Source organism: Populus euphratica, unplaced genomic scaffold (genome assembly GCF_000495115.2).
Source record: "Populus euphratica unplaced genomic scaffold, PopEup_1.0 scaffold819.1, whole genome shotgun sequence".
Taxonomy (NCBI): Eukaryota; Viridiplantae; Streptophyta; class Magnoliopsida; order Malpighiales; family Salicaceae; genus Populus; species Populus euphratica.
In genome coordinates, this window is record NW_011500682.1 from 40704 (window position 1) to 58553 (window position 17850).

The 17850-nt window shown below is 37.0% G+C and overlaps 2 protein-coding genes and 1 pseudogene across 6 annotated transcripts in view; 2 read left to right on the forward strand and 1 right to left on the reverse strand.

The window, feature by feature from the left end:
- LOC105115967 (probable thiol methyltransferase 2) overlaps positions 1 to 10663 on the forward strand; it is a 17156-nt gene extending 6493 nt beyond the window's left edge. The window contains exons 1-8 of one of the 4 annotated variants that reach the window (XM_011013080.1): positions 5844 to 6085; positions 8211 to 8341; positions 8477 to 8563; positions 8941 to 9041; positions 9121 to 9220; positions 9505 to 9551; positions 9685 to 9763; positions 10313 to 10663. In XM_011013080.1, the coding sequence (XP_011011382.1) occupies positions 5866 to 6085; positions 8211 to 8341; positions 8477 to 8563; positions 8941 to 9041; positions 9121 to 9220; positions 9505 to 9551; positions 9685 to 9763; positions 10313 to 10423 (876 nt within the window). In that variant the 5' untranslated portion in view covers positions 5844 to 5865 and the 3' untranslated portion in view covers positions 10424 to 10663. Of the gene's footprint in view, positions 1 to 5843; positions 6086 to 7388; positions 7970 to 8210; positions 8342 to 8476; positions 8564 to 8940; positions 9042 to 9120; positions 9221 to 9504; positions 9552 to 9684; positions 9764 to 10312 lie in introns of those variants that run through there. The other 3 variants (XM_011013078.1, XM_011013079.1, XM_011013082.1) reach the window with 3 other exon arrangements.
- On the reverse strand, positions 7 to 5854 carry LOC105115968 (general transcription factor 3C polypeptide 5-like). 2 transcript variants are annotated; one of them, XM_011013084.1, is made up of 14 exons: positions 5493 to 5854; positions 5163 to 5379; positions 4970 to 5065; positions 4787 to 4877; positions 4518 to 4584; positions 4268 to 4313; positions 3700 to 3871; positions 3472 to 3570; positions 2625 to 2693; positions 2096 to 2234; positions 1027 to 1228; positions 460 to 569; positions 335 to 374; positions 7 to 184 (listed from the first exon to the last, which is right to left on the reverse strand). In XM_011013084.1, exons 1-14 carry the CDS (start codon positions 5625 to 5627, stop codon positions 18 to 20), a joined length of 1650 nt encoding a protein of 549 aa, XP_011011386.1. In that variant the 5' UTR covers positions 5628 to 5854; the 3' UTR covers positions 7 to 17. The 2 variants fall into 2 exon arrangements, with proteins under 2 accessions (XP_011011386.1, XP_011011385.1); XM_011013083.1 differs by having other exon boundaries at positions 460 to 596.
- A 714-nt stretch (positions 10664 to 11377) lies between the features above and the next one.
- Positions 11378 to 17513, forward strand: LOC105115970 (type I inositol 1,4,5-trisphosphate 5-phosphatase 12-like; annotated as a pseudogene).
- The last annotated feature ends 337 nt before the right edge of the window (positions 17514 to 17850 follow it).

Consider the following 17850-nt stretch of genomic DNA (forward strand, 5'->3'; position numbering starts at 1 on the left):
GTGCATTGTAGATTAGGTCAGTCATCATCGTCATCAAGGTAATTTTCATCGTCATCCTGCTCATATATCTGATATTCCCCGTCACTACTTTCACCACCATCTTGCTTTTTGTCACCATTGGTGTCCATCGATGGAAAACTGCCCAAGAGTTGTTGCAGATAGCTTGTGGAGGTGTTCTCCATATCTAGATCCATGCGTGTAAAGGATACACAAAGTAACAACCGGACATGGAAATGTTTCAAGAAAAAGAAAATGACTATAGAAAGATGCTTAAAGTTCTTTATTATTCTGTTCACACTTGAACACAACAAGGGATGTGCAAAATAAAGGATACGTGAATATGAATTCATCGAAAGATTATCTGCCTCACCCGCCTGCAAGCAAAAAGAAGTAACAAACTTCAAAATGATTTATCAAAAGAAGCTGCATGTAAAATGCACAAAGCAGATGTTTGATTACCGAATCCATTCCATATACATCAAACTCCTCTTCGCCATCATCAGAATCGAGTTCATCCACCTCAACATCATCAGTGTCGATCTGATTTTCAATAGCTTCATCTACAGCATCTGTATCGTTTTGTAAGGTTTCATGATCTACATTGAAATGAGAAAGCAGGCAGGAAAGAATTTAACAGCCACATACACATTCCTACAGTGTTCTAATGCTAACATTCATACCATAGCATCATTTAGAAAAACAACCTTCACAGATAGTTCAACCACATTTCAAAAATAAGGCACAAAATAATGAACGGGAAGGGGCAAAAAACCGTGACTAAATATGAAGGAAGAAAAAAAAGCTGCCGACAGCTAGAAAACCAGAGCTTATATAAATATTATAGCTATTAGTTCAAAAATCATTTTTGGTATTAATGGTTTGAAATTCTCAAGACTCAGACAATATGAAACAATTTTATAAAATATATAGGATGGCACTAATAATCAGAATAGATAAAACTTCTTGAAAGATGAAAATTATTATCCGAAGCAAAATTGGACAAGAAAGTGTAGGTGTTAATTCAACCTTCATTAATTTGCTGATGCTCCTCCTGAACTGGTTTTGGTGCATCTTTGTAGATGCATGCTCTCTTTGACTTCATAAATTTTTCAGAAGCAGCTTTAAGAAATTTTTCTGCGCCAGTCTCTGGGAATATTGAAAGGAACCTCACCTTAACACAAAGTCTCAAGCTATCATGCACATGCTGTGAGAACCATCCTGTTTCATACTGTCAACGAAGTTACATTAAATCTTGCTCTTCTAACATGAACAAACATAAAACAACAGACACAGTTTAGATAAAAATGAGAAATTAATTGTATCGCTGTTCATGATATGGTATAGAAATCATAAATTTAAATACAAACTATCCTCATCTGAAGAAATGCAGATGCATGCAAGTCGGCATGAATAATAAATTATTAGAGGTTGATCCACCAGACCAAATAGAAAGAATGAAGTTTGATTTTTTGTTTGGGATTTTGTATAGGAATGGTAAACTACCAGCATGATGTTCCGGTTAAAGCAAATATTGCCAGGAGGAAATATGAGAATTGAACTGCAATCGATGGATCCACAATTTCATAGTAATTGTTATATATATAATCTTTACATTGTTATCTAAGACCAGAAAATTTTGTCACCAGTAGACTGTTTATATGTTTCATTTTGTAGAAAAACCTGGTCTAATGGACTAGGGTCCTGAGGATGTGATGACGCTATTTCCTCCACTTCTCACTCAAAGAAGTGCCCAAAAATATACTATAAGAAAGCTCTATTTCTTTATGTTTGTTTACTTGATGGTCTAACATTGTGATCAAATAGAGTAAAAGGCCATAAGTGTTTAAGTGCAGTGTTCAAAATTGAGAGATATATGACATTCATACAATACAATGGACTAATATTACTATGGGATTTATAGTAGAAATAGAAGACCCTTTGAGAAGAATGACGCTGAAACATGTGTTGCATAGTTTCATAATAGATATGTGCACTGGGGTCACTGTCACTGTCATATGCTCAAAGTTCCAATAAGCACATATGCCAAAAAAAAAATCAATATCAATATCAACACAGCTAAACATGAAAAACTCACAGTGCAACTTGTCTGCTTTGGAGGCTTTTGTATCTCTTGTTGAATGTAATCATCATGGAGTTCATACAGCTGGATCGAATACTGGTTTCTGTAAGGAAAAAATCGAAATTTGCACAAATCCTCCCATCTATGCTTCAAGCTGCAAAGCCAAACAGACAGATGTCAGTATTTAGACGAGCTTGGGCGCAGCACAAGCAAACAGTCTAGCCATGAAACATATGAGCAGCTTGCGGACAGTGCATATCAGTTATCATTCATGTAGTCACATTCAACAATGGTTTTGGTCAGAGGCCAGGTCAATGGGCAAATCACAAGCTTCAAGTACAGGCATCTATCATAGCCACTCCAAAGACCTTGCTATAGGCATGAGGTTGGCTTAATTTGGAGTTACTGAAGAAAATGATTTGTGGTCTTTGGAAGAGGTGTGGTATCATCCATCATCTTTGATGCCATCATGTCAGCAGTAAAAATGTTACCTCAAGAACTTACAGGAAGTGAGTAAGGGACTGATATTAGTTCTCATAATTACCCTTTAGCAGCATTATCATCACAGTAACTTTTTAATTCAGGTGGTACTCGAAAAGCAACGCTTTGATATCTGCTAAAGAAAACACCATAGATTAGCATCTATAAAACACAATTCACATTTCTCCAATTCAAATAGGCAGTTCAAAAGTACTACATAGATAAACTGGAACTTGAGAGAACTCAATTTCAAATTTTGTTCACTTTTGAGTGACTCACTATTTGACGACAAGTTCTTCTAATTCTAGAAGAAAAGAAAAATTTTCTGATATGACAGAGATATGCTTAAGATTCTCTTCCAAAAGAAAAGGGCTTAACCGGCACATTCAGAACCAACAGCATGCCAGAAATAATCAACATGGAAAGGAAGGAAATGTGACATAAAATACCAGAGGTTGTAAGCCTGAACTATCAATCAAGTAAATGGAGGCTGGAAATTTTGAACCCGGACCAGCAATATCGGTACAAAGATGCCACAAACCATCATGTGCTTCCCAAATTACTTGACGGGAGAAAGATACATCTTTTCTCCACCATAATGTTGAAAACATCCTGGTTTAGATTGCTTAAGGTGATGAAAAAGAAAAGGCAGTTCCTATGTGGGGATGATTAATCATGATTCATGATGCAGCCTGAGCAGGCAGACATACTTCTTTTATAATCTATAAGCAGAAGATGTGGAATTCTCAAAGAACACCCTTTCTAATGGATAATTGGAGCATGAAGACTTATTCAATTCATATTCAAAAGAAACTAAATGACCAGTAAATTAAATGCCACCAAAAGCAAAACAGATTTAAGATCTGAGCCAAGAAAAGATCCAAAAAGAATGTTGAGGTAAGAGCATGCACATGCGAGAATCAGGATCTTTGCGAGGATCATATCCTTTTCTGATCCAGAACTTCTGAAATGGTCCGCCTGAAAAGTAGTATCCAACTGTGAGCAGAAGCCTGCCAGATCAAACAGATGAAAGGTGATTGTTCATACGAAGTGAAACCTATCAACATGTTAGAAAATAATCAGATGAAGTGACCATGATCAACCCAACAAAGAATTATCAGTAATAAGTGGCAGAATACCTTTTAAGCGTTTGATATGTAAATTTAAGATTTTTATCAAGTAGGCGTTCAATCAATGAGTATTTGGGCCATATGGGCCGCTCGTCAAACAGCTCAGATACAGCTATCTGCCACTCCCACATTGGTGTACCTTCTGTTATGAATTCCTTCCAATTTATTTTCTTAGGAATCTGTATGAAAGCTAAGGGCTGCCAAATAAAATGAACAGGAATTTGGAGGATATAATCCAGAACTCAAAAGAGAAATGAACACTACATCAAGAGGTCCACACAAAATAAATGCTCAACTTGTGGTCTGTATACACTACACAAGAAACACTTCTTTGAAAAGGGTGGCTCCCCTGCAACAGTTTAAAGAAATAAAACCGATCCAAAAGGTTGTAGAAATCACCCCTCGGATCATTAGGACGGTTGACCACATCAAAACAACCATCTATTCTCTTGACATTCATAAACAATGAAAAGACCATAGATACCCAACAGTGTTCTAACAGAAGTTCCATTATGGATAAAAAAAGACCTAAACACCCAATTACTCATGAAACAAAAACCACCTAACATCAGGATATCTTGAACATCTTTAAAATCAATACCAAGTGCTGGCTCAAAGGTCATCTGCAAAATGGAAAGAAACAAAATCATTAAATTTTAGCTTAACACGTGTTGGTAATGTCTAGCAAGAGTAAATGCAATGAGATCTAAATCAAAGAATGAGGTTACAAGCTAATCTTATAATCTGTGTATATGCCATTAGACCACATTTACATCCCTCCTTAGTCAGTGATGAACTGAAAAACCAATTATTGTTTTATCCAATACCTTTGAATGGGTTTCTGGAGGTTCATCTTGTTTCTTTTTTGAACTTGATGTTGATGGTGGTCTTAACCTGAAAAGCATGAAATCAAACTAAAATCAAACCAACAATTATTTATCAATCTAGACTCCAAAACAAACATTTAATCAATCCCCTCTAAAAGCTTATGTTCTTCCTCCTTGTCACCATAGGCAAAGCCCTTGATTAAAAATATGATAAATTGCTATACCATTAAATAAACAACATGGCCAAACACAGAAACAGAGCCTCGTACACTATATTTTCTGGCACATCTTTGAGTGAAAAAAGTGGAGGCGACAGCATCATCACATCCTCGGGACCCATATCAATTAGACCGGGTTTTTCTACAAAAACAAGAATAAAGAGTTTACTAAAACAAAAGGTTTCCCAGTTTTTTTTTTTTTTTTTTTTTTATATATATATAACAAACCATTACTTTGAAAATGTGGTTCCTCCATCTCACTAGGATTCTTCCTCTTCCTCCTGGCAATATCAGCATGAACTGGAACAACATGCTGGTAGTCAGCCATTCCTACAAAAAATTCCAAAGCCGAAAGAAACCCGAAGAAAGAATCAAACTTTATTTCTTATTCATTAACAAACATAAAAGAAGACAGTTCAATCCTAACCCTCAAAGTAATAAGCCTCTGGTATTCTAGCAACAATATCAGCATGAAACTCCTCTGATTCTTCCTTTGCATCATTAATGGGACTAGAATTCTTCTTCTTTCTAGCTATTTTCAGCAAGATACTGTGACAAGACCGAAGCTCTCCTGACACAGGATGCGAGTATGGATCCTCTGGGCGAAAATACAGTTCCAACTTATTAGATTGTGAACTACGAGCCTAAAATGCCAAATTCACAGTATTAACTACCAAAATTAATCACTAATAACACAAAACAAAAGCGAATAAATAAAGGGTCGTAATTGGGATTTGGAGTTTGTTTGTTGCCGTACCTTAAGAATTGATTCAGTTCCTCCGAGAGTTTGGATAGCCCGAGATATTGAAGAAGGATAGCCTGGATAATGAACTGCAAAACCCTCTTTGCTTGGTATCAATCCACTCACTTTTCCTTCTTTTATCACTCCCATTCTCTTTGATCTTACTGCTTTTGTTCTTTGCAGAAGCAGCAGCTCATCAGAAGAGAAGAAAGGAAAGGAGAAGAGGGTTTTATAGTTTCTCTCTCAAGTCTCAAAAGAGAGCAAAACATAAATATAAAGTTATGGGCTCTATGCCAAAAAGGAGCCAAATTTAAGCCTTAAGGTCTTCGGTTGAGACCCGGAAGGCCATATCAAGTCTGGCTTTTCTATTTTTGGGACACCCTTTAGTATGAGACTCCTCTCTTCCTCTTGGGTCTCACTCTCAGTGGCATCATCAACAACTAAAGCAGCTGTTCCATATAGAAAATTGTGGATTGGTGCCACAAATCTGAGGATGGGCAAGAAGAGAGAAGAAGGAAAGGAGCCAGGTGAAAAGGAGAGAGAGGGTAGTTTTAAATTCAGGCCCGATGTTCATCAAGGGCATCAACTCCTAACCACTGAGATGTCTGGTAACTTTCTCTCTCTTTTTTTCTTATAGAGAACTGCCTTGTTTCCACCAAAAGATTTCAAATTCCAGTTGCTTTTGAAGGAAAATCGCAGGAAAAGCCTATTAATTTAAGTGTGTTTTCTTCAAATTCCAAAAGATACTGGGAAAAAAAAAAAGAACAATAAAAAAAGAGACACCTTGCACATACACATCTTTTTGTCAATTGTGGCATTATCTTCTCTTAAAATACATGCCTCTGTTACATTCCTTGTGCATCACTGCATGTTGTTTTTGATGTATGTATACATTAATTACACACACGCACACTTATGTTGATTTAAGAATTTTATGATTAATTCTAATTAATTTTGCTCAAGTGTTTTATCCTTACGATTATGTATAACATATATTTGTAAAGTTGATCCTATTATCCATGGATGTTTAAAATCAGTGCTGATAGTATTGACTAACCGGCTATCCTCGTAGTCCCTCTAATCCCAATTGTCCTACTGGAAAACTAGATTTCTACACATGCTTTCATCGTGAAAAACCTAGAAATTTAGGAGCACGAAGCTCTTCTTGGGGTCTTAATGATGGTGGTGATGGTAAAATAATATTCATAGAAACTTGTTTTGCTTACGACAAGTCAGGATACCATAGATTGTCGTCGTCATTGTAAGTAGAAGAATGCTCAAAACAACGACACAACATGATTGAGAATGTTGATGAGAAACCTATAGAGCTTGCTATATTTTGTCAGAATTGGACAATGAGACCACCATGTCATGTATATTCGGACGTTTTTGTAAGTATGTAACGATTGCTAAAGAGATCAATTGTTCAAGCGTGCAAAGGTGGTTCATTAACAAAAACTCTAAATATGTGGGATTTTTACTGTAATATATATCAAAAGATAGTTAGCTGTGGATTTGTATAGTTGAGTTATTGCTCTGCTTTTTTTAGAGGCTCGGAGAATTACTCTGCTTTTTTTTCTGCCTCTGTAATTACTTATTATATATATAAACGGGAGGAAACAATACTGTGTATTTACTGTGGATAATGCTCATTGCACCTTGGATAATATTATAAATATGTAGTATTTGTACTGTAGATGACATTATAATACTTATGAAAGGCATTGTATTTTCTGTTTGTAAGTCAAAAAAATATTACCGGGTCTTGGATCTTGTTCCTCGCAAGTTTAATTTGTTTTCCTTTTGTTTTCTTTATAAATATGATAAAGAAAAAATAAATTAACAATAATTTTTTTATATTATATAAAAATTAAGTGGTGATAATTTGTTATTTAAAATTGAATTGAATTTCCTTAATAAAGCATCTGTTAAGATAATTGGGAAACAAATTGATGGGTTTGTCGACATGCTAGAGATTTCAAAGAAAAAGTGCAGACAAAAACTAATGGAAGAAGATGAGGAGAAGGTTATTTTGGTGTGGTTATTTTTCAATGGTTCATTCTATTTTCTAGTGAGGTCTAGCCATAGAAAAAATACACAATATATTAAAATATTAAAACTTAAATTAGAACTAAAAAAACTTCAAAAATTTTAAAAAACGAGAATATACCAATATCAAATAAGCAATTTTGATGGACCCATCCTTGAACCATAGTTTGAAAAGGACAATTAAACGGCAATGTTTATGGTTGAGAAACCTTTTATTAGTATGAGGCTCCTCTCCTCCGTCTCTTGGGTCCCATTCTCAGTGGCATCATCAACGCCAAAAGCAGCTGCTCCATACATGCAAGTGTGGATTGGCGCCACAAATCTGAGGATGGACAAGAAGGGAGAAGAAGGAAAGGAACCGAGTGCAATGGCGAGAGAGGCCATTGTTGAATTCATGCCTGAGGTTCATCAAATGCAACAACTCGTAGCCACCGAGACGTCTGGTAACTTTGTTCTCTCTCTTTCTTATAGAGAATTGCCTTATTCCACTAAAAGATTGCAAATTTGCTTAAATTCCAATGGGGTTTGAAGGAAAATTCAGGAAAAGCCTTGAAATTGAAGTGTGTTTTCTCTTTTGGCTCGATGTCATGTGATTTTGCGTGTCTAAAGTTTTGTTGTTTGTTTTGAGTTCGAAGTACATGGTTATAGAGATATGTCATCGTGTCTATAAATGATGTAATCTAGGCGGTTGGGAGAAATGTTGGGAGCAGGGATTGACGCCATGGGATTTAGGACGCCCAACACCTATCATCTTACATCTTCATCAGACAGGTGCCCTTCCTAAGGGAAGGGCTTTAGTCCCTGGATGTGGCTCTGTAAGTTACTTTTTTCAGTATTTTTATGATCTCTTGCATGTTTATGAGCGCCCCCCCCCCCCCCCCCCGCCTCTTTTTTTTGGTGTAAGTTTCAATATGATCCTAAAATTAGCTATATGGTCGAATTTTGCGCAGGGTTATGATGTGGTAGCAATGGCATGCTCCGAACGCCATGTTGTTGGATTGGACTTCTCGCACACCGCTATTGAGAAAGCAATAGAGGTAAGAGCAATCTGCTTGCCAATTCTTCAAATACATTGCACAGAACAATGTGATTATGATCAGATTAAAGCAAAACGTATGATAGAGGAAATTAAGATCTTTTGTATTACTAATTCCCTTACGTTCCCAAAGGAATCCAATGAAAGGACTAAAAATGCAAATCGATTTAAATTTCTATAGCTCTATTTAATCCTGAGAAGCCTTGATCTAGTGTTACTGAAAAAGTCAGTTGGTAACAGAGTTGGCACCCATATCCGTGGATTCTAAGTTGGTTTCAGATCAGAATGGTGACCTAAGTTAAGAAATTAAAAGATTCATGGTTTTAGTTTTTATTGCTTCATTACTTATTTTAATTCTCTCTTTAAATATTGAAACAGTTGTCTTCCTCATTACCAAATTCAAGTTACTTTACATTCTTGAAGGCAGACTTCTTCACTTGGCATCCACCTGAGCTATTTGATCTTATTTTCGATTACACGTAAGTCAACTTGGTCATATGCTTGTTTAGTCTGTGAGATGGGTTGCCTGATATGAACATGCTAATGGAAAATCTGCAGGTTCTTCTGTGCTATCAAACCAGAGATGAGATCAAAATGGGCATGCAAAGTTCAAGAAATGTTGAAACCTGATGGAGAGCTCTTAACACTGATTTTTCCGGTACCGATCTTTATCTCTGACATTTTTATAGTTTCTCTTCCATTTGGCAACAAACCCTTTCTTTTTCTTTGAAGGAAGCAACAATAACTTGACTCATAATTATAAAACACTCTAGTTTCTTGGCTCTGTTTAATTTGGAGTTATTATGAACAATGGAGGATAGCTTTTTCTTGGGATTGTCAAGTCCATACTAAATACAAGTAAATCAGCTCAATTTATTGTGATCTTCGCTCTTTTTTATAACCAGTGGCTAATATTCCTATATAATCTTAACTATTTGGCAGATCAGTGATCATGTTGGTGGGCCTCCGTATAAAGTATCAGTCTCCGAGTGCTTCTCTACCTTTTTTTTTCCCTCCCTTCCGCTTCTAATCTTATTAGTTATTGCCATGACCTATAAAATTCTTGGTTGACAGTTTATTCTCTTCTTAGAAGATTGAATTTATCATGCCTTTTTCCCTTAGCTATGAAGAGGCGTTGCATCCCTTGGGCTTCAAGGCAGTAATCATTGTTGATAACGAACTTGCTATCGGAGCTCGCAAGGTACACTAGCAATGTTTTATCGTTTCGTGGTTTTCTGCTTGCAAAAGGGTCATGCTTTTCATGCAATACAGCTTAATTCTCAGAATACTGTATTGTAAACTGATTTTAAAGCTGTCCATTAGAGCACCATTGCCGTTCATTTTGGATATCAATTGTGAAGGGTCTTCTGGATTCAGTCTAGTAGAGTAACCACCACTCACCATTGTTCCATGCTTTATTGTGAACTACCGATTGTTTTTATCAAAATTATATATTTAGGAGTTTGGTGGTAGTCCCTTCATGATTATGGGTATGCAAGATGGGATGGACAGATGGAGGATCCAGGGAAGTACAACTTCCAGTCCTGGATCTTATTTTCGAAATCTTATGCTTTAAATTAGTACGTGTGATTATGTGCATGGCTTATAATGTTCTTCTTCTTCTTCTTTTCTCCTTACAGGTGCTTTTTTATAGCACAAAAGATTTTTCTTTGCTGAAATGAATTCTTAGATTATTGCAAAGATCTTGAAGAGACTTAACAAATTTATTTTTGCTTGAGCATTGCTGCAGGGAAGAGAGAAATTTGGGAGATGGAGGAGGGATACAAACACTCTTGATGCACGATCCTCATTTCTTCGGGAGGAGGGCACATTGAGCATCATCATGAATGATGGTTTCTGAAGGAGTTGAATCGCCATCTCCTTGCTGTACAAGATTCACTCCCATCATTGACTTGAATCCTCTGGGATTATATTCGCATGTGAATGTCTGTTCTATCATTTACAAGTGAAGAATAATATCAAACTTGAAGAATAATATGATGAATGCCTGTTCTTTACATTGATTTAAGCGGTGCAATACCAAACCAAGATTATTGATGACATTAATCATAAGAAAATATATTGATGCAATATTATTCAATTTTTTTATAGTACATAAAAATGATTTTACTATTTTTAATTTTCTGTTATCTCATTTAAAAACTGTCTTTTTTTTTATAATCAATATTAATTCTTGAAAAACCAAACTGTAAATTTTTTATGGGACAAATGGGGATTTAGTTGGCGTTATAAAAATATTACAAGACATCGTTTTTGAATCTAGATCGGTTCAATAAATTTGACTCAGAACTTGAATCAACTTATGGTCTAAATTAGTTCAAGTTGAAAAAAAATAAAAACCCAAGTGATTCCGTTAGAAACCGAGGTTGATCTTAGAACAAGATAAAAACCAAGCAATCAACCCTTGCTCTTTTGGTTGTAATTCGTACATTTTTCTTTATGTATAATTAGTGCTCCAAACTATAAAATTATATTAACTCTAAAATTGATCAAAACAATTTTGTTTTGATTCTTTTAAAAAAAATCAACCCGGTGGATCTTTCCAACCCGGCCTGAGGATAAGTTTGTGTGTAAATTTGGGTTCGCATAGGTATTAAACTCTGATTGAGTTAGGATAAATTTGTGTGTAAGTTTGAGTTCGCATAGGTATGGAACCTTGAAGAGGAATATTATCTATGTGTCGATCATAGATACTCTGTGTTCTGTGTCTCTGTCTCCTCCTCCTCGTTGTCCGTCCACCCATCAGCATAATACGCCGAAGTCTTCGCGCCCTCTATTCTCTGTCTCTGCCTCCTCCTCCCCTTCCTCTTCCTCGGGAACAGCTCCAAACCAAAGTGCTCTCCTCTTTCCTTTAGAGTAATTCTTCCCTTCCTTTTCTTCTCCTCTTCACCTTTCAGTCTCTTGTTTCTCAACCTTTCCAATAGATATATATATGATATATCCATCTTGATGATCATCAATGGGTCAGGATAGAAATGTTGACATTTTTGAAGAGGAAGATAAAGAGGCTTTAAAAGGGTTATCTCCTGTCCCTCTGCCGCCGCGAAATATCCACTCTCATAGCCAGCAGCTACGTGCAACCTCTTCAGGACCTACTACTAAAAAACACCATCCAGGTACAAGAAAGCACAGTCTTGATGACATCCCTAAACCTGTGCTTTCTGATCCTTTTTATTATGAATCTTCTTCCGACGACGATGAATTCTGCCCACGCTCCTCTTCTCCTTCTAACACCACTCGTTCTCGTGGTGGCAGCGGTGAAGATTTCTTCGTTGGTGCTGAGGATGATCAGCTCATGCAATTTCAACCATTGCCTGAGTTCATTGGAAATGGTGGCGGGACTGGAATCTTTAAGTTTCCAACACGTTCAGCTGTGCACGCTGGCCGACCGCCTTGTCTAGAACTTAGGCCACATCCTTTGAGAGAAACTCAGGTGGGGAAGTTTTTGAGAAACATTGCTTGTACCGATAAGCAGTTGTGGGCTGGTCAGGAGTGTGGGGTAAGGTTTTGGAGTTTTGAGGATGTATATGAGGCTGGAAGTGGATTAGGTGGAAGAGCGAGAAGGGGCGATGAAGATGCTGCACCATTTTTTGAGTCAGGGAATACCTCACCTACAATGTGTTTAATCATTGACAGTGCAAATAGATTGGTTTGGAGCGGGCACAAAGATGGGAAGATTAGGTCCTGGAAAACGGATCAACATTTAGATGATGCTAATTCTCATTTCAAGGAAGGATTATTGAATAGTATAAATATAATTTATTTTATTATATTTATTTTAATGAAAAAAACCATTTAAAAAACCATTTATATTAAAATAAAAAAAATAAATATTTTATTATTTCTTAATATGTTTAATGTTATTTTTTTTTATATATTTATATTTAATTGATTTATTTTTTTAGTGGTCCATTTTGTTAGTTTTGACTATTTGAAAGAATACGTAGAAATAGGCTAATTCTCATTTTAAGGAAGGATTATCGTGGCAGGCTCATAAGGGTCCTGTTCTTTCTATAGTTATGAGCTCTTTTGGTAAGCTAGCTTTCATTATATTGCCTTTTTGGAAAATGATAATCACCGTTCTTATTGGGACAAGGCATGGTATCTGAAATGTGATAAGAAAATGCTAGGGCATAACACCAACTATCTGTAAATTTCATGAGCAAGAAATTCTTTTAACGGTCTAATTTCATAATCGTTGATTAATAATCGTTATTGTCAAAGAACAACTTGCCATCTTATCTCTTATACTTGCCCAGAACCTTTGATAAATTTGACATGATCTTGCTTTTCAAGGCTCTAATTTTAAACTTTGTGCTTTGATACATGTAGGTGATCTGTGGTCAGGTGGTGAGAATGGTGTTGTTAGGATTTGGCCATGGGATGCCATCGAGAAATCTCTTTCTCTTTCACCAGAGGAAAAACATATGGCTGCTTTATTGGTGGAGAGGTCTTGCATTGACCTCAGGAGCCAAGTCACTGTAAATGGTGCCTGTAGCATATCTTCTTCAGATATAAAGTGCTTGTTAGCTGACAATGTTAGAGCTAAAATTTGGTGTGCTCAGCCTCTTTCCTTCTCTCTTTGGTATTTTCTTTTCCTCCCTGAAGCTCCTAGAATGTCATGAGTTCTTTAAAAATCTTCGATAAATGTTTAGTTTTTAGGCATTGTTGGTACCACTAGGCTATGAATTGGCCATAAGTTGCTTCAAGTTACATGTGAAGCTTTATAAGATTTAAAATTCTGCAGGGATGCTCGTACAAAGGAGCTTCTGAAGGTATTCAATACTGAGGGTCAAATTGAGAATCGAGCTGACCTGCCATCAGTGCAACAGCAAGATCAGCCAGTAGAAGATGAGATGAAGGTAAAATTTGTAGTCCCATCGAAAAAGGAGAAATCTGGGGGATTTCTGCAACGTTCACGTAATGCTATAATGGGAGCAGCAGATGCTGTTCGCCGAGTTGCAACCAGGGGAGCAGGAGCATTCACAGATGATGCCAAGAGAACAGAAGCACTAGTGCTGACTATAGATGGAATGATCTGGAGTGGATGTCCTAATGGCCTTCTTGTGCAGTGGGATGGGAGTGGAAATCGTTTACTAGAATTTAGTCATCATTCTTCTGCTGTCCAATGTTTTAGCACTTTTGGAACACAGATATATGTTGGCTACGCAAGCGGTGTTATCCAAGTATTGGACCTGGAGGGAAAACTGATTTGTGCATGGGTTGCTTACAGTAATCCTAAACCCTAAACAATAATTATTAAGTATATCATTTAATTTTCTAATCTACATAAAAAAATAATTAAAGAAAAATAACTTTTTTTAAAAGCCCCCCTCCATCATTTAGTAGGTGAGGAACTCCTTCAAAGCATTGCATGGAAAAGCCGCAATACAAGAACTGTCTGGCTCTCGAGGACTAAAATGAATGTCGGTCAAGGAAGAGCATCCCAGGATGCACTTAAAGCATGGTTAGGTTCTACTGCATCAGACGTTGGCATTATTGTTATTGGGTTACAAGAAGTAGAAATGGGTGCAGGTTTTCTTGCAATGTCTGCTGCAAAAGAAACAGTAAGATCTAGTTGATCTGCTTTCATTGCAATGGATGGTCATTTGGTTTCTGTTTTCATTCTCTATCTTTTTTAATAAATAATGTAGTTTCATGACAAGTTGACGCACAAAGAATACATATAGGTGCTTGAGTGAATGTTTAGCTGTATAAACACAAATATTGATGCTAGATAAACATCTCCAGAGCTTAGAAAAATCGACGCTGTGGATTTGAATATCAAGAATTTCAACTACGATGAATGCAGGGAGGAAGTGTTTTTCCTTTTAATGTAGCCTGATAATTAGTTGAAGAGATTTGTTCTATATTGTTCTGCACATTATCTTGTTTGCTGCTTGTTTTGTAGGTAGGACTTGAAGGGAGTGCCATTGGTCAGTGGTGGCTGGACAATATAGGAAAAGCCTTAGATGAAGGAAAGACTTTTGAACGTATGGGTTCCAGGCAACTTGCAGGCTTGCTCATATCTCTTTGGTAAGTGCCTGTAACTTAGTTTGTGTTGCCGATTTAACCTGTTATTTTCAGACTAAACCTCCAGTCAGTCTTTTCTCCTTTGAAGAAGCATCTTAATCCTGTCTTCGTGTCCCAAGGGTTCGTAAATTTTATAGTTTGTCGTATCTTATATTGTGAGTTCTCAATTAGGGTAAGAAAGAATCTCAGAAAACATGTTGGTGATGTTGATGCTGGGGCAGTTCCATGTGGCTTTGGACGAGCAATTGGCAATAAGGTATGTATGTACCTGTCACTAACAGTCTTTGCTCTATTCAACATTTAAACCATCTTAATTGCAGTGTGCACATTTTAAAATTGTTGACTAATCTGTCTTTTTTCATAATGTTCTAATATGTCCTTGCAGGGCGGTGTAGGTTTGAGAATTAGAGTTCTCGACAGGATCATGTGCTTTGTTAATTGTCACTTGGCTGCACATTTGGAAGCAGTCAATCGGCGCAATGCTGATTTTGATCATATTTTTCGAAATATGTCCTTTGGTCGGTCATCAAACCCTGCAGCAGCTGGTATGGTGCGATTCCTGTTTTTGTGTTGCGTTCTTGCCTTCTCCACATTTTTATTTTGGCTGCTTTATGTTTCTGGCTTCCCCCTGGTCCTATCTATTGCAGCTGGTGTCTCAACTGCCAGTCACACAATTAAGGGAACAAATGTACGTTCTTATGACCTTTTTATAGTTGCTAGCAGAATCTTTATTGGGTATGACCTATGAGTTACAAGGTAGTGGTGCTTTCACAGGCTGCTAGTGCCAACACTGAAGAGCCAAAGCTTGATTTAGCTGAAGCAGATATGGTGGTATTTCTTGGTGATTTTAATTACAGGCTTTTTGGTATATCATACGATGAAGCAAGGGACCTTGTTTCACAAAGAAGCTTTGACTGGCTTCGAGAAAAGGATCAGCTCAGAGCAGAGATGCAGGCAGGGAAAGTTTTTCAAGGAATGCGTGAGGCACTCATTGTGTTCCCTCCTACTTACAAGTTTGCAAGAAACCAACCAGGTTTAGGAGGTAAAGATTCTGCAGAAATGGTAGAAGTTTTCGCATCCCTTTAGTTCAGATGCTTCGCATTACTGGAAATGATCTTACGCTTGTTCAGAAAATCTTAAAAGATTTCCTTGATCGAGTTTGCCTATGAATTGTTATTCCTTTTTGTTAAGCAAAATTTTCTGCTAGTATCATTCAACCTCAACTTTTTACTATGTGAATTATCCACAGGATATGATTCTGGGGAGAAAAAGCGAATTCCAGCATGGTGTGACAGAATAATATACCGTGACAATCGATCAGCTCCAGTGTCTGAATGCAGTTTAGACTGCCCTGTGGTCTCATCAGTTATACAGTAGGTTTCACAATAGGGTGATTTTGATTCTTCCTTTTCCCCTTACAAGCAATCGTCAATTGTTTCTGATATTTGATTTTCATGTCCAAAAGGTATGGAGCTTGCATGGATGTTATAGAGAGTGATCACAAACCTGTCCGCTGCAAGTTTCATGTTCAAGTTGCCCATGTTGATAGATCAGTTAGGAGACAAGAATTTGGAGAAGTCGTCAGGTCCAATGAGAAAGTCAGGTCTATTCTTGAGCAATTGCGTTATGTACCAGAAACCACTGTCAGCACCAACATCATCCGCCTTCAAAGCCAGGACACAGTCATCTTGCGAATCACCAACAAAGACGTGAAAGGAAAGGCTATATTCAGAATTGTTTGTGCAGGTGTTTGCACTGTCAACGAGGATGAAGACGAGAGTACTTATCATTCACGGGGTTCGTATGGCTTTCCAAGATGGCTCGAGGTACTTTCCTTATTTTTAAACTGGAAGATTGTAAAATTAACTGCCCTAAACCCAAGCCACACAGCAGTATCAGATCATGCACGACCAGCAAGTTTGCTGGCAAAGTAGCAAGGACATTTCGTCTGGAAAAATATTCTTTAACTTGTTCATGATCAGTTTAGTTTTTTGGAACTTCATTTCCACCTGCTTCACTATAAATCTTGAAGAGTTTGTGTTCATAATATACCATTTGTTTGAGGTTTTATCCCCCTCTTCAGCTTTTATACTGTTGTTTTCAACCATTCTCTCCATATCTGATTTCAAATGAATCTTTTCCTTTCATTCTGAAGTAGCATCTTTCTTGTGTCTGGATATAGGTCACACCAGCAGCAGGCATAATTAAACAAGATCACTTTGTGGATATCTCAGTACATCATGAAGAGTTCCATTCCTTAGAAGAGCATTTTGATGGAATCCCACAAAACTGGTGGTGCGAAGATACACGAGACAAGGAAGCTATGTTGTCTGTGAATATCCAGGGCAGTAACGCAACAGAAATACAAAGTCACCAAATCATCGTTAGACACTGCTACTCTGCCAAGACAGTGCATATCGACTCTATATCGAACAATTCTCGGAAAGGCCAAGGAGGCTCTGTTCACCGGTCTGACCTTAGGCAACAAAGTGGTTCCTCTGATGCTGTTGATGATTTCCGAGATTTTTGAAGCTTTAGTGAGGCCTCGTAGAATTGGACAGGAATAGATAAATCACCTGGAAGCAGCACCCAGAGAGCTTAATCCGATATCTTTTTTATGTAAATACATGGAGAGTGGTCTCCATCTCATCATGTTGAGAACAGGTTCCGTTTGTTTATGGTGATTTGCATGTGCTGATGTCAGGCGGAAATTCTTTACCTCATTCATTTTCAAAGAACAGAAAAACACAAGCACTGTAATCGAAGCAAATTGCACTAAATGGTCTTTTCTACGATTGCAGTAAAAATGTTGATATTCAAATGCCAGTTTTCTTCGTGTAAGATTGGAACTATTTTTTATTTTTTTTTTATTTTGATTTACGTGGGGTGTCCAGGCCAGCGATCCACTAAACTATTTTGCATTTTGTTTTCACCTGTTGTATTTTGATTTACGTGGGGTGTCCAGGCCAGCGATCCACTAAACTATTTTGCATTTTGTTGCATTAACAGGGAGCTGAATTAGAATCATTTCCCTCTCTTGCGTTAATAGTTAGTTTGTAAATCCTTCCATGCCATTGTTGAATCTTTTTAATTTCTGAATTTACTGGGCAGACTAAGCACCAGTTTGACATTTGTGATTATAATTTAAAAAAATCCGTTTACAAAAGCTACAATTTATAACATTTTTGTAACCAAAGTTTTAAAAGAGTTCTATGTGAAATTATAAAAATTGTG